This window comes from Lepidochelys kempii, chromosome 23, assembly GCF_965140265.1.
Source record: "Lepidochelys kempii isolate rLepKem1 chromosome 23, rLepKem1.hap2, whole genome shotgun sequence".
Lineage (NCBI taxonomy): Eukaryota > Metazoa > Chordata > Testudines > Cheloniidae > Lepidochelys > Lepidochelys kempii.
The window spans coordinates 4,519,686-4,544,996 of NC_133278.1; the positions used below are offsets into that span (position 1 = coordinate 4,519,686).

General features: G+C 40.7%; 1 protein-coding gene across 3 annotated transcripts in view; it reads right to left on the reverse strand.

Annotated features, from left to right (window-relative positions):
- ARHGAP35 (Rho GTPase activating protein 35) overlaps positions 1-25,311 on the reverse strand; it is a 104,660-nt gene that overhangs the window by 62,772 nt on the left and 16,577 nt on the right. For 2 of the 3 annotated variants that reach the window (XM_073321926.1, XM_073321928.1), the window contains exon 2: positions 5,498-9,401. In XM_073321926.1, the coding sequence (XP_073178027.1) occupies positions 5,498-9,196 (3,699 nt within the window). In that variant the 5' untranslated portion in view covers positions 9,197-9,401. Of the gene's footprint in view, positions 1-5,497; positions 9,402-9,832; positions 9,974-25,311 lie in introns of those variants that run through there. The other variant, XM_073321927.1, reaches the window with a different exon arrangement.

Below are 25,311 nucleotides of genomic sequence, written 5' to 3' on the forward strand. Positions count from 1 at the left end.
TTAATTACGCATTTCTTTCTTTAACATGTTTTGATTTCTTTTAAATATTGCTGTAATTCTTAATTTCTTGGGTCTACAATACTTTATTTTTGGATATTTACAGCAGCATTACAACATTTCTTACCCGTACATTACTGAGACATACTATGAATCTTAGCCTCTTAATGTAGTTCGCGTTTCCGGGAATTTCCTTAGTTTTAAAATTTAAAACGTCATACACAAAGACTAAAAAAGAAGCCTAAAAAGAATTCTACCATACAAGATTTCTATTTATTTCAAGATATGTAGTATCAACCTTACATTTTTTTGTTTTAATTTTGACTTTTAAAGGGCAGATTCACTGGCATACGAAAACAGTGCAATGTAGCCGAAGTTCACCAGCCCGTGGATATGGGTTTAACAGTAGCTTTGCGTAACACAAAGCTGGCAAAGTGTACTGCTGAATCTATTCCTTAATCTGCAATGTCCTTTTTGGTTTAGAAGGCTGTGTGGCAGAGATCAGTGCTGTGGAAAGGGAGAAAAAGGAGAGCCCCATCTGTAAATCCCAACATGTCTGTGCTTTGAAAGTTTCCCCTGCACTCCTGCCTCAGTTCATCAGTACCTTCTGAATGCACAGTGGAGTCAAGAAAGCAGTGCATGGAGAGCCTTACAAACTCTGATGGCTCACGCTAGTATGCCACCATGGAATCTTTAAAGAGCAGTGCTGGGTGGACCACAATCTACGGATGAGAATTCTTGACTAGAGACCAGGGAGCCTCAAATCAATGAGTCATTATATGCAATAGAAATGCTGGATGAAAATCAGCTGTGGAGGAAAGGTGGCAACATCACAATGGCCCCATTTACAGTTACCTGAGCCTGTCTGTAATCTGTATCATAAATGTTAATAACTTATCTTAATTACAATTTAATTTCTTCAAATATAGCCTGTGTCCATGATTTCAATTAATTTTAACTACATGGGAAGTTTGAGGTGTGCTATTTCATTGTTAAGATCATTTGAAACAAAGATGACTTACAGGTGTTAAATTTCTTAATGGACTCAAATTAACTAACTGTAGCTCAAAATTAATCAGTGAATTTACTTGTAAATTCTCAGAAAATTCATAGTGTACTCAGAGTTAGTGCTGCTAGCTTGGGGAAGATATTGTGAAATTGGAATCATGGTTGCTAAGGTTGGGGGGAATGGGAATAGGGACACAGGCAAGGCTCTGCGGCATCAGAGCTGGGAAGGGGGACACGGGATAAATGCTCTGCGGCGTCAGAGCTGGGAGCAGAACATTGGGAAACAGACTATTGGCATATAGAGATAAGCCCAACTGGTGTGAAGGGCTTTGGAATATGCTTGCTTAGAAACTAACCCCAATAAACATCGCATTGTTTGCACTTTGGACTTCCGGTCTTTTGCTGCTTGCTGTCTGTGTGACAAGAACCAGGAAAGTAAAAACACATTTTACTTACAAATCAAAGCAACTGAAATCCTACTTTAAGTGCAAATTGGAACTCAGCCTTACCTATGGAGTTGCAACAAGCACCTCTAACAAAAAAAAACCCTATAACTGCATATAAAAGATTACAAAATCGGTTACAGCACCGTTCACCTCATAAACTCCTGATTTGCATGGAACACAATGCCTTTCCAATATGCAAAGTGAGTTTGTGGGTCTCAGCCAAATTCCGAGTAGACCTCTGTCACAAGTGAGATGATTTCAGACTTAAAGGAGAGTGCAGAAGAGACTGAACTCCACCAATGCCCTCACAGGTAACCCCCTCCATACCAGCGTTGAGGTAAAGTGGACATACAAGGCTATGTGGCACTCTTCAATTATTTCAGTTCTACCTGTTCTCTTGATAAAATATTTCAGTTTCCAATGCCGACAATTAATTACCTTACGACAAATATGGTACTTCAGAAAATCCCACCTTAAGTTCTTTTGAATAAGATAGATATTAAATCGGTATATTAAAAAACTAGTCATAGGGCCATTACAAGAAACCTGTGCTCCAGCAAGCCAGAAGTCCTGTTTATTGTCTAATTCAGTAAAGGAATTTGGCAATTTTGCAGATTGGTTTCAACTGAATAGGTGTACAGCCATGCTGCTTCAGTGATATTTTCTGTTAGTAGATTTAAGAACTTTGAAGTATTAGTATCCCAGTCTCTCAACTTCCTGCTAATTTGCCTGAGACATACAGCACAACAAAATCAAAGACATCGTTCCTGGGGCAATGGAGAACTTCACTCACTAATAGATACTCCCAACATCCCCTGCCTATATGAATAAAAATATGGGGGAGGAATTTTGACTGCCAAAAACATGACAGTTGGTGGAAACAAGATTGATGTTCGCTGCCAAAGGAGTTTGGCAGCAAACACTGTGACTCTCGGTCTCTCAGTGGGAAGATGCCCTGGAAAAGAGTAAATCTGTTTGCAATGGCTGTGCCTAGTGTTGTCGGTATAACAGAGAAAAAGTAAAGCACCTTAGACTTTTTTAAAAAAGGAATATTGAAGAACCATTCCTACAGCATCTACTTGCCTAATCTAGAACTCTCAGTTCTAGGGTCTCTCTGGGTTCAAGACTTATCTTCCTCTGCATTTGTTTATTCTCCCGTTTCAGTTTTTGAGCCATAGAGGGGTTCCTTCATGATTTTTGCTAAGTGTACTTTGTGATTCATTCAGAGCCCTCCATAATAATTTATGACTTGATTTACTGGTAACGAAAGTGTTTTCTGTTTGAGTGTATTGACTTAGGCAGGATGGGAAAGAATTGCTCAAGATAAGCCACCTCTTCGCAAACACTTGAGGGTGGTAACGGAACAATACCAGGACTATTATCTTTGAAGATTTTGCCTCTTCTCCAACTAACCTACAAAACTAGTATTAATCAGGACAGGAAAAGGCCTGAGAACACATGAGATCAAAAGAACTCTGACAGGTTTAAAAGGAATTCTCTCTCAGGAGGCAAGTAGTTGTTCAGGGAAACCAGACTGAGATGACACCCAATTAAGGGTGTCTGAAGAAGCTAGGAGACCTAAGTTACTGTCAGGGAACGCTATACATTTAGCTAAGCTAGACATCGATGCAGACTATTTTAAAATATTTTTTGTTTTTATGTTAAAACAAACAATTATTTGGTTCTCTGAAGCATGTCTGATCATTGTATACCATTGGTCACAGACTCCTAAAATGAGGAACCACAGGTTACCCGAATTCAGTCAGACCTGCTGGGTAAGAATGCTGGATAGACAGGATACTGTAGCCTAGGGTCCAGTCTAAGAGTAGAAGAATTGCAGAATTCCACCCTGGGATAGGTAAAAGCATGAGACATGACACCTTAAGGGGTTCACTGAAAGAGAACAGAAGGTGGACACAGGTGCGGCTAGTTCTAACCATGACATACTATACTAATTCCGATGTATTTGCACAAAATTGTTGGCAATGTATCAAAGTATAATAGTTTCATGTTAACTTCTCATTACTATATATGTTAAGCTTGTCAGCGTTCCTTTTTTAATGGAAAAATATACTGATAAAACTGTTTAACAGCACTATTGTGTAAAAAAAAATAATCTCAAAGCATTCATGTAATAATATCCCAAGATGGTAGGATTATATCCATGGATAAGGATACTTTCAGGTGGAGACAAATGGACAGAGGAGGGAGTTAGAATTTAATTTTTTATTCCTGTATGACTAAATTAAGTTAAAAACAAGGCTGTAGAAGTTGCTAGCAAGGTGCTTTTAAGGACTCAATTTGACACCAATTGTTATGTAGTCACCAAAGCCTCCTGCCTCCTTTTCATGCACCGTAAAACCTATCGTTGACATTTATTCTATATATATGAAGATGTATTCAAGCCAAAGATTACATCTTCCAACATTACTGATTCTGTACTCTTTGGCATTTCCCCACAGTAAGTTCAAGGAAAGGACCACCATGCAACATAACATATAACAAGGTGTTCATCCCTTCCCTTTACAGAGGTGCCTGTAACAATCCCCACACTCTTGGGAAAAGTGGGCCTCTGGTACCCAAGCTCTGAATCTTCAAACCAGTCAATTATACACCCCAAAAACACACACAGGGTGAGGGAAGCACCAAGAAACAGTATGCTCTGAGCTCGCTTCGTTTTCAGTGGACAAAAGTAACTACTGGGCAGCTGGGACCACTCACCCTTCTACACCGGGGTGGGCAAACTTTTTGGCCCAAGGGCCACATCGGGGTTGCAAAACTGTATGGAGGGCTGGGTAGGGAAGGCTGTGCCTCGCAAACAGCCTGCCCCCCCATCCGCTCCCTCCCACTTCCCACCCCCTGACTGTCCCGCTCAGAACACCCGAGCCATCCAACCCCCCCACTGCTCCCTGTCCCCTGACTGCCCCGACGCCTATCCACACCTCCTGACAGCCCCCCCCGGGACTCCCACGCCTATCCAACTGCTTCCTGCTCCCTGACCACCCCGCCACCAGAACCTCCGCCCCATCCAACCGCCCCCTGCTCCATGTCCCCTGACTGCCCCCCAGGACTCCCCACCCCCTTACCATGCTACTCAGAGCACCAGGAGCTCACAGCCCCGCCTCCCAGCTGGAGCAAGCCACGCTGCCGCGCTGCCCGCACGGCAAGGTGAGGCTGCAGGGGAGGGAGAACAGCAGGGGAGGGGCCAGGGGCTAGCCTCCCCAGCCGTGAGCTCAAGGGCTGGGCAGGATGGTCCCATGGGCCGGATGTGGCCCGCGGGCCATAGTTTGCCCACCTCTGTTCTACACCCTCAGAAACCTACATGAGAATAAGCTATGTGGGGGGAGGGTTAAGGTGAAAAATGGTTCCAAGTGACACTGCTCTCAAAGATTTGAGGGCTGGGGGCACACTTATCCCAAGAACTGTACGGAATAAGTATGGCAATCATGTTTGACAACCACTTTTGCTACAGTAAAACAAATGCTTTAGGTTTTCTTTGGCACAACATCGTTACTGTTAAACGATTTCTTGCTTCAATCACATTAGATTGTAACATTCAACTTAAGGAAGTAACCCAAGAGTATTCTGCAAAAAACTTTATTAAGACTAAAGAAAATAATACTTATTAGGAACAATATTTTTTACTTAAGTGCAATACAAGGATCTCTCTACACAAGAGAGATGTTCCTTGGTGGTGAACTACTTACTATCATCTTCCTTCCTTCCTTTCCTATCCTCTGCTATCTTCCCCCTCATCCCCCGTGCACAGAGAACTAGTCAGAAATTACGAATTAAGAACATGTGTAGGGGCAATTTAAAAATATATGAAGTATACGAATGACTGTTAAAAAGTCATTCTGAGCCCAGTTTTTAACGCTCATACTAATTGGGTTGTCCAATCTGAGAGGCTGATGCCAAGTAAACAGTTCCCCAACTACTCTGTTCTTAGAAAGTGTATGCTTTTTTCTCATGGAGGAAAAAGACTTCTACAATCCAAGGTATATTTTAAGTCCCATAAACTCTGAAGACAAAAATTAGCATCTTACCTTTGTTGTCCTTCTCAAACTTCGTAAAATGTTCCTTCTCCTTGGATCTTCCCCATCTGCACTTTCATATGGAATAACAGCATTATCCCCCTTATATCCTTGGGATGTCTGGTCTTCCTCTTTCTTCCTAATGGGCCCCAACTCATCATCGCTTCCTACACTGAAACTGGTTCTGTAACTGGCAAATCTCCCAAGTCTTGCACATCTTGTCCGATACAACACAGGTTTACTAACAACAGAAACCTTTCGACCACGTTCCAGAGAGCTTGTGTCCATTTCACTGTCTGAACCATTACCACTGCCATTAGACTGAGTTTTGTTAATATTACGAATGGTGATGATTTTGCCTTGGGTGCTGTCATGAGGCACAGAGTATATATTTTCCTCCTCATTCCTTGGTTTGACCACAGCATCCATAGGTTCTGCATAATCAGAAGGGTCAAAACCATCCGTAGGCAGCCAACTACTAGATGACACAGACTTCCTCTGTCCATCTCTATGCCCTTGTTCCAAATAAGACAGATCCCCCTTTGTAATGTCAAAGTGTACAGGGGGCTTTGGTTTCACTGGAGGAGGTACTTTGTTGTTCAGCTTGCTTTCAAAAGTGCTCATAACGGAAAAGACAGACAGACTATCATTCTCCTCCAGTTCCATTGAAAGTTTAGAATGATCTTTGGGCAAAGTGGGCAAGGACGTGTCCTCTCTAAATGGGCTGTAAGGTGGTGGCTCAGTGTCTTCTTCTGAATCCTGAAGGTTTGAATTACAATGAGGTGAGCCAGCTCGAGGTGAATTAAACACTTCTTCTGTCGTGCTGCATGCTTCAGCAGCATTATCATACATATGAGTGGCTTCAATTATATTTTTTTTCTCCACCACATCTTTAAAAAATGAGTGAAAGACCTCAAGTTTGTGTTGAGGCGGGCTACAGGGTATTGTCGTAAACTTTCCATCAATTTCTTGGGCAATCTCCTGTCCCTCAGTCAGCTGTTCTCGACTTAAGTCATTGTCTAGTATGTCTATTGAGCCATCTGTGAGCGCCACAATTTGAATGGGGATAATATCCTGCACTTCACAAAGAAAGGCACGTAACATAGCCAAGGATGCCTTACGTTTTGCTGAAAAAAACACAATGTACCCATGGACTAACCGGCTTTTCCTAATGCTGAATGAGGAATGGTATGAAAGGATGGACAGTTCTATCCGTCTTTTGTGTGGTCCTATTGGTAGTTCAAGTAGTACTGAGTTACTACTGCCACACTGGGAAGGTCTGCAGGTTTGGGACTGAAGGATAGGTAGAAGGATGTCATCTGCATTAAAAGGATCTCCACACAACAAACACATAACAATTCGAAGGTCCACATCTGCTAAATCTTTTATGCTAGATGTAGAACTTACAAGATTTAAGTTTCGCTTCGAGTCCAGTAATCCTTTCAAAACTTGACTGATTTGCTTTTCATTAATGTTACGTCCATACCCAATGCCAGCAGAAGCAGGATCAAGAAAGACACACTGTAGTTTACTGGCAATCTGTTGACCTTGCTGTATTAAGCTATGCAGTGTTTCTCCACTGGTATCCCCTCTCTTGTTAACCAGTATTAGTGTCAGAGGAAGATGAACCAAGTGATTGTCCCTTCTGCCAAGGGTGGACTCTCTACTCTTTTCAATACTTTCCACAACGTAAGATAGAGATTCCTTTGAATTATAAAGGCAGAGACAACCGTGTGGCTGAAATGTGGGTGTCTGAAAAGAATTAACAGGAAGTCGGACATTACCCTCAATTGGTCTCAAGGAAAGTTCATACATTTTACCATCTATCACATACTTGTCGTCATTTGTACACAGAGCTCGAATTTCATTTGCCAGTTCACGTGCTAGGCCATCTTTGCCAAGAATAACTAGATTGATCCTATCTATATTGGAATCAGAAAGCAAGTTTTTCTGATTGCGCTCAGATGGTCTTATAAACCTGGAACTGATCATGTGCTCGATTTTAGAGTCTATACAAACGGGGCAGCTAGGACAAGTTTCCTTAGTTGGGTGATACACAAAATGAATGTGCTTCAAAATAAGGGCGTCTCGCTCAGCTTGCAGCTTTTGTAAAGCTTTAAATCTTTGCTCTTCACCTAAAACCTCTTGAATGACACCCATTTTCTCTTTGCTAGGTTTAGCATCAAGCTCCAGCTCATAAAACAATTCTGAATACTCCAGAAGCAGTTCCTGAAACTCCTCCTTTGCCTTTTCTATAATTTGTTTTTGGTGTTTGCTATAGATATCCATATAGACAGATTCCTCCAGCCACATATAAAATTCCTCATTCATAATAAAACTACGAGCCTCTTCCCATGGTTTTCCAGGTGTTATGAAAGGGGAAGTTTCCAGATTTTCTTTGAAAGCCCTTCTCATTTCAGATCTTTTCCTCTCATTTCTCAGCTTTTCTAAGTGAGCTTCATAAAGATGCTCTGCAGGCAGAGTCTCCATCAGGTCAAAAGGAATGCATTCATTTTCCATGTTGTCTATATGGCTAGTAGCATCCCAAGGGGTCTCATCAAGAACAACAAACCATTTTAAGAAATCTGGCTTAGTCTCCAATAACTTCTCTACTTTTATGCAGCTTAGGTGATCTATTTCATCCAGATTAGGAATAAGAGCATCAAATGCTAGAGGAAGAGCAGCAAGATACATCTTTCTTCTGCGCTCTATATGCTCCTGCTTGAGGCGATAGACATGTTGTAGGAACAGCTTCTTGGCTTTCTGTGTTCCTTCCAAATACACGTAGTCCTGATATTCTGGAGACAACTGCATCTTTCGGCTGACATTCGACCATGTTTCATTGTGGTTTTTGACAATGCGGCTAACCAGCCATTCATATTTATCTTTTGATGCCGCTATCTGTTGGCTCTGCTGTTTCAAAGCTTCGAAGTAGGGGATAATTTTAGTCTTCCCCCTACTTTTATCAATTAGCTGCACTAAAGTGCTGAAAGCCAGGTCAACGTTCACATTGGATCTAGCAGACGTCTCCACAACCTGGAGGTTCTTTTTGCTTAAGGCAAAAGTATGTGCATCTCTAATGTACCGCTCCACTCCTTCATCACACTTTGTCAGGACCACCACAATGGGCTTTTTTGTTTTTGCTAGTTGATTGTAAAGATTTGAAATAAACTTAAGTTGATCATCAAAGTTCCTGTTCATACCCCTACTAACATCAATGCAGAGAAGAAAGCCATCGATCAGCAGCTTTCCATCTGGCATTTGTTTTTGTTCAAAGTCCTGTTCCAGCCCTAGCTGATCAGTGCAAAAGTACATGAGCTTTTCAGCTGATGCAAGTTTGGTTGCAGCAGCCCTTTTGATATAGGGCTGCAGGGCCGTGCTACGATGTGGCTGAAAAGTCTGGTCATCAATAAATTCAGTCTGTTCCACAATATGCATTTTACATTCCACGCAATCCTCCAGGGAACGCACAACTTCCCCCCAGTAAAGAAAGTGATCATTATTGACAACCCTTCCTCCAAAGTCACTGGTGCTGAGAACTGAAGTGTGGTCCAAATGAAAGTCATCTGCACTAGGACGCACAAACCGATTGCAGAGGCAAGACTTCCCAATGCCACACTGCCCCTTCTCTTTCTCTGTCCCGGACAATCCCACCACATTAATGTTGTAGGTGGGAATGCGAACATCTTGCTTTCTTGCCATCATCATCATCCACACATCCTGCCACAGTCAACTGCTTCCAAGAGGATTAGTGTTTCCAGTACCCCGTGCAATTTCAAAGCTTGCTGGAGGAGGGGTGACAGTTATCAATCCAGGCGGACTGCCAGGGCAATGAAGTTTGCTGTTCCCATACCGTATGCACCAGCAGCAGCTCAGTTCTCACTGATTCTCATAATTGGATAGCCTGCATTTCCCCCTAGAAAAAAGAAAAAGAATAATCAGTATTACAGCTCTGAAATTATCGTACGAATAGAACTGAACTCAAGAAAGACTGTCAGTACAGTTTAATACATTGCATTTAATCACAAACACAAATGACAACTAGTTGTAAACTGCTCCTTAAAATATTTTACCAATGCAGTGTCTCAATCTTATAATTCTGACTTTCACATTCATTTGCCATCTCCCAGAAGTCCCACTGCTTAGCTGGATATGTTTGGTCACCCAAACAAATGGGAATACTAGGCTAGGAGAGGTACTCTGACCAAAGCTACCACCTCAGCCATGAGTTTTGTAATCAGTTAGAAGGAGGTCATCTCAGCCACTTACAAGTTACAGTTCAGTTTGCATCCACTCCAGGCAGCAATTTTTCTTTCATCACATTTATGTTTGTGTATCTGCACCTACCATGCGCCTAATCCAGTTTGTAACAGTGCACTTGACAGCTCTCCTTCTTGACTCAGCAGGGGTTTGAGTGCCTGGAGAACATGCACAAAGATAAGCATAAGAGGCAACCACACCAACTGGAAGGAGGGAGGACCACCCAAACCAGTTACACAGACACAGGTGAGGGTCCTGCTCCCAGTTCAAAAAGCTGTGACAGACTGATTACAGGATGACATGTGCCAGCCTAGGCCTCTGGCAAGGACAAAACACTTAACTTTCATGGTTACGAACCAAACACTAGCCTAGCCACGATGGACACTACTTACCCAGCCATCATTATAACTGCCACATCTTGTGGTGTGTGGGCACAAACCATATGTCAGCCATGTCACTAAAGGTTACAAACTCAGCTAAAAGTTGTAGTTTGCACAAGGCCTTAGGGCGAGGGCTAGAGAAGGGAGTAACCCACCCTAGAAAGCCTGGGAGCAAGTACTCTGCAGGAAAAATGAGTCAGCCTGACACAGAGACTTGAAGGGTAGAAATAAAAGTCAGTTCTGGAGACAGGAGAAAGCCCAACCACCCCAAAGGAAGGGGGGAGGGGAGGAGAGGAGAGGAAAGGAGACGAAACACTGCATATGTATTCCTGTTTAACATATTGAAAATAATTCCTAGAGCAGCAGAATGTAAAATCTTCTGTTTGCCTTCCAGCTAAGATCAAGTATGGTACTAGTTTAATATCTGATGTGTCCTCTACCAGGAGGATTATCTCCTGCACTTGTAGGGGAACAGACTCAATCTAATAGGATCATAGTAGTTTAGAGAATGAAAAGTTCTAAGTCAACTCCATAAAACGGAATATAATTTCCATATACTTAATCAAGATTTATATACTAAAACAAGGAAGTCCTCTTAAACTAATGCCTAATGAAGGAACAGTTCCAATTACACTATTTTTCAGTATGGCGATATGTTTAAATAGCAGAAGTGAGAGAGGGGAGTTGCTTAAAAAAACCCTCAGAATGATATTGATGTGTTAAGCTTTTTAAAACGAGACAGAAAAAATAACTGGTATACTGGTAACACTGTTGGTCTTCATAGTAAGTTGCCAGTTGCCTGTGTCAGTTGCCAAGCAGTGTGAACTTTGGATACGCAGCTAGTATAAAATATTTTCCTTGCTTTGATGTCTGGATAATACAGTTTTGCAAGTTCTTCAGTTGGATTGAATTACACAATAGACAAAGGCTGCTGTAAATCTGAAAATGGTATTGTACATTTGAGTTTGAGAAGGCAATCTTAACACTTGATCTTAAGCACATTCAGCTTCTTTAAAAGGTGGTTAAAATTAGCTGAGTCACCAGGCTATATTATCTAAAAGCAACAAAAGCAATGAATATACACCGTGGCAGTCAGGTACCAGGAGTGATGACAGGATCCTTAGAGTCCAAATCTGGAGATTTTCTCCTTAGCATCTTTAGCTGCTCTAAGACCGGACATGGCTGAGGGATGAAGATCTCTACATTTGTAGGTACCATACTTCACTCTTAAAGATGAGAGTCCATAGGTGAAAGGACACAATGGGGATACTGTATGATGTAAACTATTCTTCTGAGCTGCTGTTCCATCCAAATTTTATTATTATTATTTTGAACCGCTACTCTTAACATTAAATTTAAAGATCTGATACCTCCGGGAAAGCTCAGCATATTACTGGTTCAGAAAAATTTTGCTTGAATGTTATTTTCAGGGGGAAAGGGAGCAATCCTCTCATCTATTAATGAGAATACGTGCATGTAAAGAGGCTAGGAGCTTATCTACTACACCTACTTATTTTCCAATCCTTGTCAATCTTCTGACATTTCCACCAATTAATGTCTCTGAAAATGTCAACTTCAGGTAGGGAACAAATCTGGCTCAGCTAGCTACCTAACAAAGATCTCAAGTTATGCCAGTTTACCTAAATTATGCCAGTTTACCTTAAGGTGTGTTTTTAACCTGCGTGAACATATTCTGTTTAAAACGGCTTTGGCTTACACCTGTGAATTCACCAATGCAAGGAAGATCAACATAAGAGAGCATCCACACAGGGATAACTAAATCACTTTAAAAACACACTTTTAGATAAACTGGTGCAACTCCATATTTAGCCCAGGCCCCAGGTTCAAGAGAGAAGGGAAATCTAGAAAATACAGAATAAGCAAGCAGATTTGTCTCTGAACAGAATGCTTGCAGTAAGTTTAAGTCTTTATCTGGGCATCTCAGTGGTTTCCCTGTCTCTCCCCAGATGCCCTAACTTTGGGAACAGGGGGAAATACAAAATGTTAAAGTTACTGCTGAAATCTAGGAAACATCCTGAGTGATTTTCACAGGTATTGGATTGACAAGGAGCGCTACAAAAGTTTGTCCAACACCATTAACAGTCACATTGCATGCATCTGATGAAGTGAGCTGTAGCTCACGAAAGCTTATGCTCAAATAAATTGGTTAGTCTCTAAGGTGCCCCAAGTCCTCCTTTTCTTTTTGCGGATACAGACTAACACGGCTGCTACTCTGAAACATTGCATTTTCTATATAACTTCTGGTATAAATTAGGTCATACAATAATATACTGGGTTAAGATTTTCAAGAGTGATCACTGATTTCAGGTACCTCTTATAGGACCTGATTTTCAGAGTGCTGAGTATCCACCATCTGAAAAATCAGGTCCCTTTAGAGCATCAAGTTGGGCACTCAAAAATTGAGGCACTCAAAGTCACAAGTCACTTCTGAAAAACCTTCATCTGAAGCTACACATTATTGTCCAAATTTGTATTTTTATATTATACATGCATTTGGTATCCAAAAACGGTAACTTTTTAAAATTGTTACATCATATGTCGCTCCCTCCTGGGAACTGCGAACATGATCTTTAAAATCCTGGTTACACTGATTGGAGAAACATATAGTGTTTTGTGCGTGCTCACCTCAAAGTGTATGTGGGACTAAGCCAAAGGAAAAATTTAGCAAAGAGGCAGGTCAGACAGGCAAATCAAATTATACCGAACAGGAAAATTTACAAGGACAACTACATTGTAGGGCCTTTGTTCTCAATAACAGCCCCAAATCAGATGTGTCAGTCATTAAACATACCCAACAATGTAAGTGCAGGTAAACAACAAGTAACTATATTACACGTGTCAAGATAGGATTGTCTGTTTGTCCTGAGCTGCTGGACAATTAAGATTTTACTAGCCTGCACCTAGAACTTTTCTACATATTAATTTTTGTGTCATAAGACTCTTAGTAGAAAGGCATTCCATCAGTTTCCTGGACCCAAGTTTTGATACAGGCACATTTCAAGCTTTTTGGAAGGACAAGGTACTTGTCAGTTTTGAGAGTTACTTCAAACTGAATGCTGAAGTGATGCTCCCACACTGTTATAGTAGGACTGGATTCTGTATTCCTACACCCTAAATGAAGTTATATGGGATAGCGTATTTATACAAAACTAATGTAAAAATATCCTCACTAACAGTTCTTTTTAAAACTGATCACAAATTAACCCAATTTAAGGGGTGTTTTTGGAATAAGGAATGACAATTTGTATGCCAGCTGTAATGTGCATAATTACATGCTGTAGGAAATCAGAGTTTATAAAGGAAACCCCAAATGACCCTTAAGTATGGCACTAAAGGATGCCATTACACTGATGCTGAACATATTGTAGGTGCATCAGTGTGGAAGGATTTCCCCACAGAGTTGTAAATTTTCTCACTGCATCACAGTGGCCCAAGTGTAGAAAGTCTCTGAAATGGGTCATTTGTATCTTAGGAAAGACTGATTTAAGCTTTTAACCATCTGGATTTGAAATGCTTAATCTCACGCAACAGACGGGCTATTCTTAGGCAAAGGGCATACATGCAGCCTACAAGCCACACATGCTACGCAGCACCCCCTCACTGACCACCCTCCCCCACAAAAATCACTGTGGTATCCTCTTATAGGCCTGCACAGAAGTCTGCTTCCTTACCACCCCACAAAAGAATGTCAGCAACACAACTAAGTTTCAGAACTGTATGTGAGGATCAATTTCAGAAATTATTTGGCTAAGTGCCATGTTTTAAATCTGAAATGAATAAAAGGAGGAATGTACTAAGCCTTAATCAACAGCAAAAAGAAGGGCAACTGTGAGCGTTCCTTCATCATTTATCCTGAACCAACTCAGTTCTTAATATAGCAAATCCAACTTCACTGATACAGCAAACATGACGCAATCTCCAGGCATTTGGATTGTTCCCTGGTAACAGATGCAGAAACCAGAACAGGATTCCACTCTTCACCTTTGTCTTGCTAGTTGTAGAAAGGGGATAATTTTTCACTGAGAAATCTCATTTTTTAGGCATTCAGAAATAAAGAGGCTGGCCGTAAAATTAACATTTCCAAAAGCAAGTTGTTCTGAGAATGAAAGCAAATTCCAATGGTGACTTCTTAAGTACTTCCTTAAATTTAATACTCCTGCTTTTACAAAAATAAACAGTTGATAAGATAAACACTTCTTACACTGGCAAAAAGTTCTGATACCGAAGAATATTTTCAAATAGGCAAACATGTCACAAATGGTGTTTCCAAATAAAATTATATTATTCTAATTTAAAAAAGAAAAAAGATAAGGGCTAAATCATAAGATATATACTTTATTACAATGAAGGTCAAAAAAACTGCAAATACCTCTGCCATTCTCTCTCCCCCCCAAAATCAGATCCACTTCATATTCTTTGAAAATTAGATTTTTAATACGCTGAAGAAGAAAACATGGATTTCAGAAGCGCAAAATTGCATAAAAGTTGATTTTAAAAGGTTCAAGAATGACTATGACATTCTTTCTAGCCACCTATACCACAGTTTTGCTAGCCCAGGGATGAGAAGTCATTGCAAATCCTATTTTAGATCTAAGATCATTAACATACATGTGTAGCCTTACAATTGTAAATATATAACATTTAAAAAAAAAAACACCACTTTACTTTTACTTGCCCCAAATCTGCTTTCAGAGGGCTCTCTGTAGCAAGAGCTGACATCATGACTAACACCTAAAACAGAGCAGGATGCTGTGTCTATTACCCTAAACGAAAGATGTCAGCAAAAGAATCCTGAACACAGGTCTAGACAGATGAGGAAATGATTTTCAAAATACATTGTTTTAAATATATTTGTAACTTGTGTTGATACATGTATTTTAGTTTGTGGTCTAAAATCTAGGGTGCCATTAAAGATAAAAACCTTATCATCTCACTCTGAAGAGGACATATATTGAAGCTCACAGAACAGCCTGATAAAGTGTATCTTTTTCAGGGTGGATTTGATTCAAATCAAATTGATTTAAATCATGATTTAAATCACTAGTCAGGAAGACTCGATTTAATCATGGATTTCTACATAAAAGTACATTCTTGTTGGTTATAACCTTAATACGTATTCTTCACAACTCAGATGTAGGTTTCATTTTTAGAAGGTGCATTTTTAAAGTGATTTATTTTGAAAACTTTTCAGATTAGTTTTACAGCTATATCAGAAAATGAATGATTGTTTGGTTATTTCATTTACCAAAGGTAATTGAAGAGGATACTTATGAAGTCATTGGGAGGTGAACTATCTCCAATTCAACAGGTTAATCATTAATTTTTGGAGAATTTTCTTGCTATGCTATATTAGGAGATCATCATCAGACAGACATTTAAATTGTTTTAACTAAAACAATGTTATGCATTCTGGATTTTTTCTTCAACAGCAAACATAATATTTTAACAGAACAAGCATATGAATTTTTGAATTTAGTTAAACATTCAGGTTTTTTAAAATGAGGTTTGTTTTTGCTAAAATTGTTTTTAACTAAAATAAACGAAATATATTTTTTTTAAAAAATAAAAATTAAATCAACTAAGGCCTGGTCTACACTGGAGGTTGTGGGGGGGGGGAATCGATCTAAGTTACTCAACTTCAGCTGCTTGAATAACGTAGTTGAAGTCGACGTACTTAGGTCGACTTACCGTGGTGTCTTCACTGCGGTGAGTCGACTACTGCCACTCCCCTGTCGAGTCTGCCTGCGCCTCTTGCGGCGGTGGAGTACAGGAGTCAATGGGAGAGTGCTCGGGGGTCGATTTATCGCCTCTAGACTAGACGCGATAACTCAACCCCCGCTGGATCGATCGCTGCCCGCCGCCATCAATCCAGCGGGTAGTGTAGACATACCCTAAGTCAGCCAGGTTGACATGAGCAACTTAAAGCTTATGCTCAAATAAATTTGTTAGTCTCTAAGGAGCTACAAGTCTCCCTTTTCTTTTTGCGGATACAGACTAACACAGCTGCTACTCTGAAACCTTAAAATATTGGCTTCTGCAGCTAACTCAGTCGTGCTCGCCTTCATTTTCCTGTTTGTTCATAATCTGGAAAAGAAAAAACAAGCTTTCCTGCTTTTTCAGGTCCCAAACAATTTCCCAATTTGGAATGAATTAGTCCAAAGAAAGAAAATACTCTTTCTACACCGGCAGAAGAAGCTACTGCTGTTAAAAGTGAGATTACCTCTTCAACAGACTCTGAATTCAAGTGCTTAAGTGAATTCCACCAGTTCACTGGTGTGACTTTCTTTAAAACATCGTCAGCAAACATATATTCCTTGAATGGTTCTTATTTCCCAACTGGGTCTCTTTTACGGCCTGCTGCCATTATAGGTTTTCCCTTCTAGTGAGAGAATGGTATGGTAGATCTCAAATCAATGAAGGTTACACTCAGAAAGACCTCAAGACTTCTGGAATATGCTGCTCAAACAGTTTCACTTTTGTTTCTACTGCCTGTCCCTTCCTTCTCACATTTATCTCCAGACTTTTCCTTGTCCAGATCTATTCCACCCCCAACAATCTTCTATTCATTGAACTTTTTGAAACTTTGCACTTTTAGAGAGAGGTAAGGGATTGACTCTGTGTACACAAATTTGCAGAGGGACAATAGGGTTGAAGTCTATTATTTCTCACCTACATATATTATCTATTTTAAAACATTTTTTCTGTTAACAAGCATGTTATCTCTGGAGAGAGAAATCCACAGTTTGAGAACTACAAAACTAAGCATCTCTGATGGTATCTGCTAGACTGAGCACTGAATCCCATTGGGTAGATAGAAAGATTAACCTAAATAATCTATACAGAAGTCCCTGGAATCCCATAAGGTTGGGTCCCTAATCCATGAACTATTGGAACTCATTTACAAAACTTTTCTTAAAAACATTACATGAATATATTGTCTCATACTATAGAATTAAAATGTATAATCCCTATTCCATTAGGAGATATCTTTGAGCTATAATGTATCTTAATTAAAACTATCTTTAGATAAAATGCTTTTTATAAAAAAATCCGATTTAAATAAAAAATGTGATTTTTAAAAAAAAATCGTTGATTTTTATCCACCCTGATCTTTTTACATTTTCAAGTGATACTATCTCCTCTGGCAAAGAGAGGGGTGGGGGTGAGTGCAGGTTTCTATTTCCCCTCCTCCCTTCCCCAGGACCCCAGCTAAATAGCAGGCAATAAGTGACCAGAGGACAACTTTCATTTTCTGCCATAAAAACTAAGTTAGAAGCTTGTCATTAATCCCTATTTCATTTTGATTTATAACAGAAAGCAAGTTATGAGTAGCATTTAGGCCACAAGATGTTCCTAATAAGGAACGGGAGGCAGGACAAGGAATTAAAATAGTTCAGTTCAGTGACCTATAGGCTCAAAATAGAGAAAAGGCATTTCTAACCCTTCTCCCTATAAACTCACTTTCACAGCAGAAAGATATATAGAAAGCCAACTCCCACACACACCCAGTATTTTGTTGTTGTTGTTTTACAAAAATTCTGAAATTAAGGAACAACATTAAGCACACCAACATATGCAGTGGTAAGGTACTGATGTGCTTGGGTGCCTGGAGGCACTCAACCTTCAGCTTCACAGAACACCCAAGGTGCCTAATCTAACACACACCATGTTGGTGGCGTATTGCTACAGCAGCCATGGAATTAACAATATGAACAATTAAACAGTTTCACGAAAACTATGAAAACCATACAAATCTTATGCACCTGATGTTGCACATAAAGGTTACTAAGAAACAGAGCAACAACTGCCCTTCCCATCAGCCAGGTTCTATTCACAGCGGATAAGAGTACCTAACAACCTGCTCATCGACTAACTTCACTGACAATACACTGCATTGAAAAGAACTTCAAGGTTATGATTCTAACCTACAAAAGACAGGAAATTCAAAGACAACACTAATACTCCTGGCTTTTGTCCATTTGTTTCACAGTTTTCTGGTCTCTGAACTTCCTCATAGCCTATTTAACCCTTTACGTAGTTATAAAACATACACCTTCTCGCAGAACTCAAACCGCTGCAGTTAATACAGAATAAACCTCATTTATATTTATTACAATTGTCTAGTCAAGGTATTTATACAAATTTACCTAGGTTGTGATGTAAAAGTTTTAGGGCCAGATTCTCAACTGATGTAAATCTGTGAGCTTCACTCAAGTCAAAGAGACTGCACTGATTTACACTAGCTCAGCAGTTCTCAAACTGTAGATCAGGACCCCAAAGTGGATCGGGACCCCATTTTAATGGGGTTGCCAGTGCCAACATTATACTTGCTGAGACCCAGGGCTGAAGCCCAAGCTCAATCCCCACACTGGCTCAGGCTCCAGCCCCACTACCACCACCTGGGTCATGTAGAAATTTTGTTGTCAGAAGGGGGTCACAGTGCAATGAAGTTTGAAAACCTCTGCACTAGCTGAAGATCTGGCCCTTACTTTTGAAGGACTCTGTGCCTGTAACAAAAAGAGTGCCCAGCTTTTAGATAGAAACTCAATCAACCTCCACCACTGTGCTGGATTTCAAAGTTAATATGCTTTGTGCTACAGTAGCTCAGAGGCCCAGTCAGGATCAAGTCCCTGGTGTGCTAAATGCAGCACAAACATGTAGATGAAGAGATTCCCTGTTTCAAAGAACACAGTCTTCAATAAGATACACATTAATGTATTTTAGAAAACATGGGTTTGTGATGCAACAGATAATCATGGATCCCACATCACCCTTCCACCTCTCAAGATTTCTCACCATGAATACCACAAAAGGTAGCAGGAGTGGGAAAACTTGCATAGACAAGGCACTGGTGATTTCTGGCATTGCTGCCACCTTGTTGTCTAGACGAGTGGTTCTCAACTAAGGGGCCACGAGCAGGTTTAAGGGGGGGTGTCAAGCAGGGCCAGTATTAGATTTGCTGGGGCCCAGGGCAGAAAGCTGAAGCCTCGCAGTGTGGGACTGATGCCCAGGGCTCCCAGCCCCTACCATCTGGGTCCAAAGCCAAAGCCTGAGCAACTTAGCTTTGTGGTGACCCCTGTGGCATGGGGCCCTCGGCAATAACCTTGCTTGCTACCCCGTAATGCTGGCCCTGACTGTTATATGCAGAAAAACAGTTGTTGTGACATTGGTGGGCCGTGGAGTTTTTATAGCATGTTGGGGGGGGGGGGAACGACACAACCTCAGAGAGAAAAAGGTTGAAAACCCCTGGTCTAGACCTACTGTGAGCAATATTAGATGACACGTTAAAATGATAGCAGATGGTCTACACAAGCACTAGTACCCGAAAACTGCCCCCGTGGGAAATGTAAAGGAAACAAAGTCTAATGTAGACACAGTTTAAAGAACTGCTGCTCTCTTATCTACTAGGTACATCTTGTTTGCAGATTAGCGACCCAGTGGAATGTAACAGCTCATTACGGCACTTGCAGTTTATGGAACAAATCTGTCTGTCCTGCATACATTCCTGCACGAAAGGTTCTTAAGTTTTCATGTTACAAAGAAAAGCCCATTTAGAGATAAAAAAATTAGTTAAAAGAAGAGTTAAGGCTCTAATCCAGACACCAGACTAAATACAGGCAAGTGAAAAAAATCACTGAAATATTGGAGGGGAAAGCAGCATCTGCAAAACCTCAATAGCCAGCCATCTACCCAATTAAAGTCTACCAACTTCCCCCACATGCTACCCTGAAGCCACAATTAAAATACAGGGTTTATGTACTAAAACATGAATTTAAAGTAACAAAACTAACCAACCAACCATTTTTGTACACATACCCCTCCGTTTTTGATTGCAGACAGAGCAAGGGTCATTCTTGTTTACATGGGCACACAAACATGCAGCAGATAACAAGTGTTCTATTACTCCCTCCAGGGATCCATCTCAAGAGAAGCAGAAGGGAGACACTGTCCCACAAGTGACTGGGCTACAAGCCTGAAGGAGTGATCGGGCAACTCCTTCTCAACAGTAGTGTATGGACACCACGAGTGGGCGGGTGCTTTCTGATTATCTGAAGCAGCACCAAGCTGGGATCACTGTCTGGGGCTGTATTTTCCACTGCATGCATCCGATGAAGTGAGCTGTAGCTCACAAAAACTTATGCTCAAATAAATTGGTTAGTCTCTAAGGTGCCACAAGTACTCCTTTTCTTTTTGCGGATACAGACTAACACGGCTGCTACTCTGAAACCTGTCTGGGGCTTGCTTCCTTCCCACTGGTGACTCCCGCTAAGACAATAGGGGAGGAGCAATTGAACGACACATGCTGCAGCCCCCACCAGGTAAGGCAGTTAGTTCCCTACCGCTGTCCCTCCTTGGAGCCATTCAATCCCCCTCCACAAGTGGTAGTCTAGTCAATGTTCAGTTTCCTCAGATCTTGCTTATTATCCCCCCCCCACACACATATACACACAGGCAGAAAGGTTTTGATATTGGTGTGCCTTGGTTCCTCCTATTCGCTGCCTGTGGCACAGAAGTTTAAGTCTCCTGAGGGCTCTAATGCTTTTGTCTAATTTCAGGTGTTTGATGGTGTTGGTGGCCTGTGATATACCAAAGGTCAGATTAGATGATCTGGTGGTCCCTTCTGGCCTTAAAGTCTGACTCTCATCTGCACTCCCAAGTCACTCACAGATCTGTATTCCCTGACAGATTCTTGGAGGAAGAGAGGGAATTCTTCCTTGCTGGCTACAAAGTCTCAGACTAGTAGCTGGGACACTGCCCAGATGCTCTGTTCCTCAATCAATAAAGTTCCCTCTTCCGCCAGCAGCCGAGTAGTAACAGTGCAGTGTGTGTCCACTAAAAGGAGATGTACAGCTGGGCGTCACCAGCATATTAGTGCATTAGAGCTCTTGCCATCACCCACATCTTCAAGAGGCCCCAATGAATGTGAGTGTGGGGGAAGGGCAATGACCCAGGCTCAATCCTGTGGGACTCCACACATAATGGCCCTTCAAAACAAGGGACATCTGCCCACCACAGTTCTTTGGTATTAGTCTGAAGGGAATGACTGAAGGCAGTTCACTACTGCTCCATCTACCCCAGCAAGGTCATTCAGAAAGCAGGCACTCCTTATGATCCACAGTAGACAGAATGTAGTATGATTGCCAAGGTTTCTCATCTTATCCATAGCGGTTGTCCAGTGCCACCACCCAAAGCTGTGTCATACCCTTGCCTGAAACTTAAGAACGGCCATACAGGGTCAGACCAAAGGTCCATCTATCCTTGACAGGTCTATCCTGTCTTTCAACAATGGCAATGTCAGGTGCTTCAGAGTGAATGAACAGAACCGGTAATCATCAAGTGATCCATCCCGCATCGCCCAGTCCCAGCTTCTGGCAAACAGAGGCTCGGGACACCATCCCTGCCCATCCTGGCTAATAGCCATTGATGGACCTATCCTCCATGAACTCATCTAGTTATTTTTTGAACCCTGTTACAGACCTGGCCTTCACAACATCCTCTGGCAAGAAGTTCCACAGGTTGACTGTGCGTTATATGACGAAATACTTCCTTTTGTTTGTTTTAAACCTGCTGCCTATTCATTTCATTTGGTGACCCCTAGTTCTTGTGTTATGAGAATGAATAAACAACACTTCCTTATTTACTTTCACCACACCAGTCATGATTTTATAGACCCCCTTAGTTGTCTTTTTTCCAAGCTGAAAAGTCCCAGTTTTATTAATTTCTCCTCATACGGAAGCCATTCCATACCCCTAATAATTTTTGTTGCCCTTTTCTGAACCTTTTCCAAGTCCAATATATCCTTTTTGAAATGGGGCAACCACATCTGCACACAGTATTCAAGATGTGGGCGTACCATGGATTTATAAAGAGGCAATATGATATTTTCTGGCTTATTATCTCTTCCTTTCTTAATGATGCCCAACATTCTGTTCACTTTTTTGACTGCCAATGCACATTAGGTGGATGTTTTCAGAGAACTACCCACAATCACTCCAAGATCTCTTTCTTGAGTGGTAACAGCTAATTTAGACCCCAACATTTTTTATGTATACTTGGGATTATGTTTTCCAGTGTGCATTACTTTGCATTTATCAGCACTGAATTTCATCTGCCATTTTGTTGTTCAGTCACCCAGTTTTGAGAGATCCTTTTGTTGCTCTTTGCACTCTGCCCGGGACTTAACTATCTTGAGTAGTTTTGTATCATCTGCAAATTTTGCCACCTCACTGTTTACCCCTTTTTCCAGATCATTTATGAATATGTTAAATAGGACAGGTCCCAGTACAGACCCTGGGGGACACCACCATTTACCTCTCTCCATTCTGAAAACTGACCATTTATGCCTACTCTTTGTTTCCTATCATTTAACCAGTTACCAATCCTTGAGCGAACCTTCCCTCTTTTCCCATGACAGCTTAGTGAAGGTCCTACTAGGTCAGCAGGTTAGGTGCTGGAGCTTACACACCACTTTTCAATGATTTTGGCTAGACAAAGTTGGAGATCAGCCTGCAATTGCAATCTATGGGAGCTCAATTTAACATAATATCACCTCCCCAAAGTCTGCATTAGGCTGTACTTGATTCCCACAGTGCCCAACGTGGGCTCTGGTGGTACAGCTATAGATTGAAAGGAGGCACTTCCTTCTCCAAAAAACATAGCCTTGCTTCCTCCACAGTGTTCCCAGCCTCTACTGGACCCAAAACCTGAGCTCTGAGTTTGACTAGTTCCAATTTTATTAAAAGATTGCAGGAGATATAAAGTGGAAAAAGTGACAAAAGTGAATTAAGAGTTAATTCTAATTTCAAGTAAAAGCACACAAGCACAGGCAATTCTGCACAAAAGCCATCATATTCCTAAAGGAACAAAATTAATCAGCAGTCTAAAAATGACCGTATTGATATTATTTCTCTTTCAACAGCCACACACCAAGAAGGTAATAGGCTATTTCCTATACAGCAAAAATGCCTTCATAGAGGGGTGGCTGGCCACAGTACTTCTACAGTGGCCTCAGCTTCCAAGAGGCACAGATGCCCCACTCCAGTGCAGAAAACCATTTTTCCCATCTCGCAATGCTATTAGGTTATCTTTGTATATTTGGGCACAACTATGACCAAGCCCTGCCATGTTGCTTTCAACCCTTGTGTACATGCTAAACAACATGAAAATAGTAACACAAAAACCAGGCCTTTAAACATAGTGACAGGTTTCAGAGTAGCAGCCGTGTTAGTCTGTATCTGCACAAAGAACAGGAGTACTTGTGGCACCTTAGACACTAACAAATTATTTGAGCATAAGCTTCCGTGGGCTACAGCCCACTTCATTAGATGCATAGAATGGAACATATAGTAAGAAGCAGACTCCAACGAGAAACTGCTGAATTTGAATTAATTTCCAAACTAGATATCATTAACTTGGGCTTGAATAGAGACTGGGAGTGGCTGGGTCATTACACAAATTGAATCTATTTCACCATGTGAAGTCAACTGTCTGAAATGGGCCACCTTGATTATCACTACAAAAGTTTTTTTTCCTCCTGCTGATAATAGCTCATCTTAATTAATTAGCCTCTTAGAGTTGGTATGGCAAGTTCCAGCTTTTCATGTTCTCTGTAGGTATATATATCTTTTTACTATATGTTCCATTCTATGCATCTGATGAAGTGGGCTATAACCCATGAAAGCTTATGCTCAAATAAATCTGTTAGTCTAAGGCACCAAAAGTACTCCTGTTCTATTTGCCTTTAAACATGTTAGTGTAGTTTTGAACTACTTTCACTTTAAAAGTTTATTAAGCTATTACGGGGGCAACACACAGCTGAAATTTAAGAAGAATCCTTCAAATTCCGAGTATCTATTGATGGATTTCATTATCAGATATGAATGAACAGTACCTTCATTATATTTTTGGCAGTTATGAGTATTATAGAAATAAAAAGATAAAAGAAACCTCTTAAGTCATCTAGATTGACTCTTGTTCGCCCCACACTCTCTGGCCCATACAAGACTATTACCTAGAATACTTTGTGCAGTATAATTTTTAATGACCAAGGCAATGGGGCTTTCACCAATACCAGAACTTCACCCAACACCTACTCAGTTAATACTGTTTTAATTTGTATAGAAGATATAAAATCTAACTATAAACCTAGCTGCCTTTGAACAAAGTGATTGTTTTAAATTAAAAGAACCCTAAAATTAACATAGCATTAAGGAATGAATAATTCACCTTGGTTCTGCTTTTGAACCAGTTAAGTCACCTTGATTAAGTGCTTTGAAAACACTGAAACTTCATATCTTGTTTTCCATTCTCATATATTGAGGGATTTTTTTAAAAAAAGTTAAACCCTGATAAGTCATGCTAGCAGCATCATTATAAATTATTACCTGAACTTTGGAAGTCATCTGTCCACATTCCAGAGCTATGAAAACAAGGGGAGGGATATAAGGATTCCGGCCTGTCATTAAGTGGATTAAATACATTTAACTATCAAGCTTTCCCCTAAAACTCAACAAACAAACAAAAACACCTTCCAATGAGCAGCATCTAAAAATGTACAAATAGCTAGAGCTTTGCAGTGTTCCAGTCTCTAGTCACACTAAGTCCAGTGTTGCAATCTAATGTAACAGTAAATTAGAATTTTGTTTCCATTACAGACCAAAAGTTACATTTTAAACAAAGCTGCTGTAAAACTATATGCATTACCAAACAAGAACATCCCAAATTTTCAGCCACTAAATATTCTTCAGAAATGACCTTGTTATTGAAGAGTCTGCATCTACATGGCTGCCAAATAAAATGTCAGATTGCACAACAGACTCAGATTCTTTACTCTAGACTTTTGGAAAAAAAAAAAAAAAATTGTAAGTGAACCTGCTGTTTGCAACTGATAACAGAAGCCCTGATTTCTACTTCAAAACATACTAACAAGCAAGCTGAACACTTAAAATGAAGAGCCCATTCTGCCACTTTTAGTCATTTTGAGTAATATTTAACTGCAAGGTGTCCCACTGACTCTAATGGGACTAATTGCAGGGTAAGGTACTGTAAGAGTGGCAGAATCATGCCCTAAACATTTAGAAGTCACAGCAACAGCAAATAATTTGAGGTATTCTGCTACTAGCTAGCTATCTCAGACATTTCTAAGGACCCTATCACTGTGATATC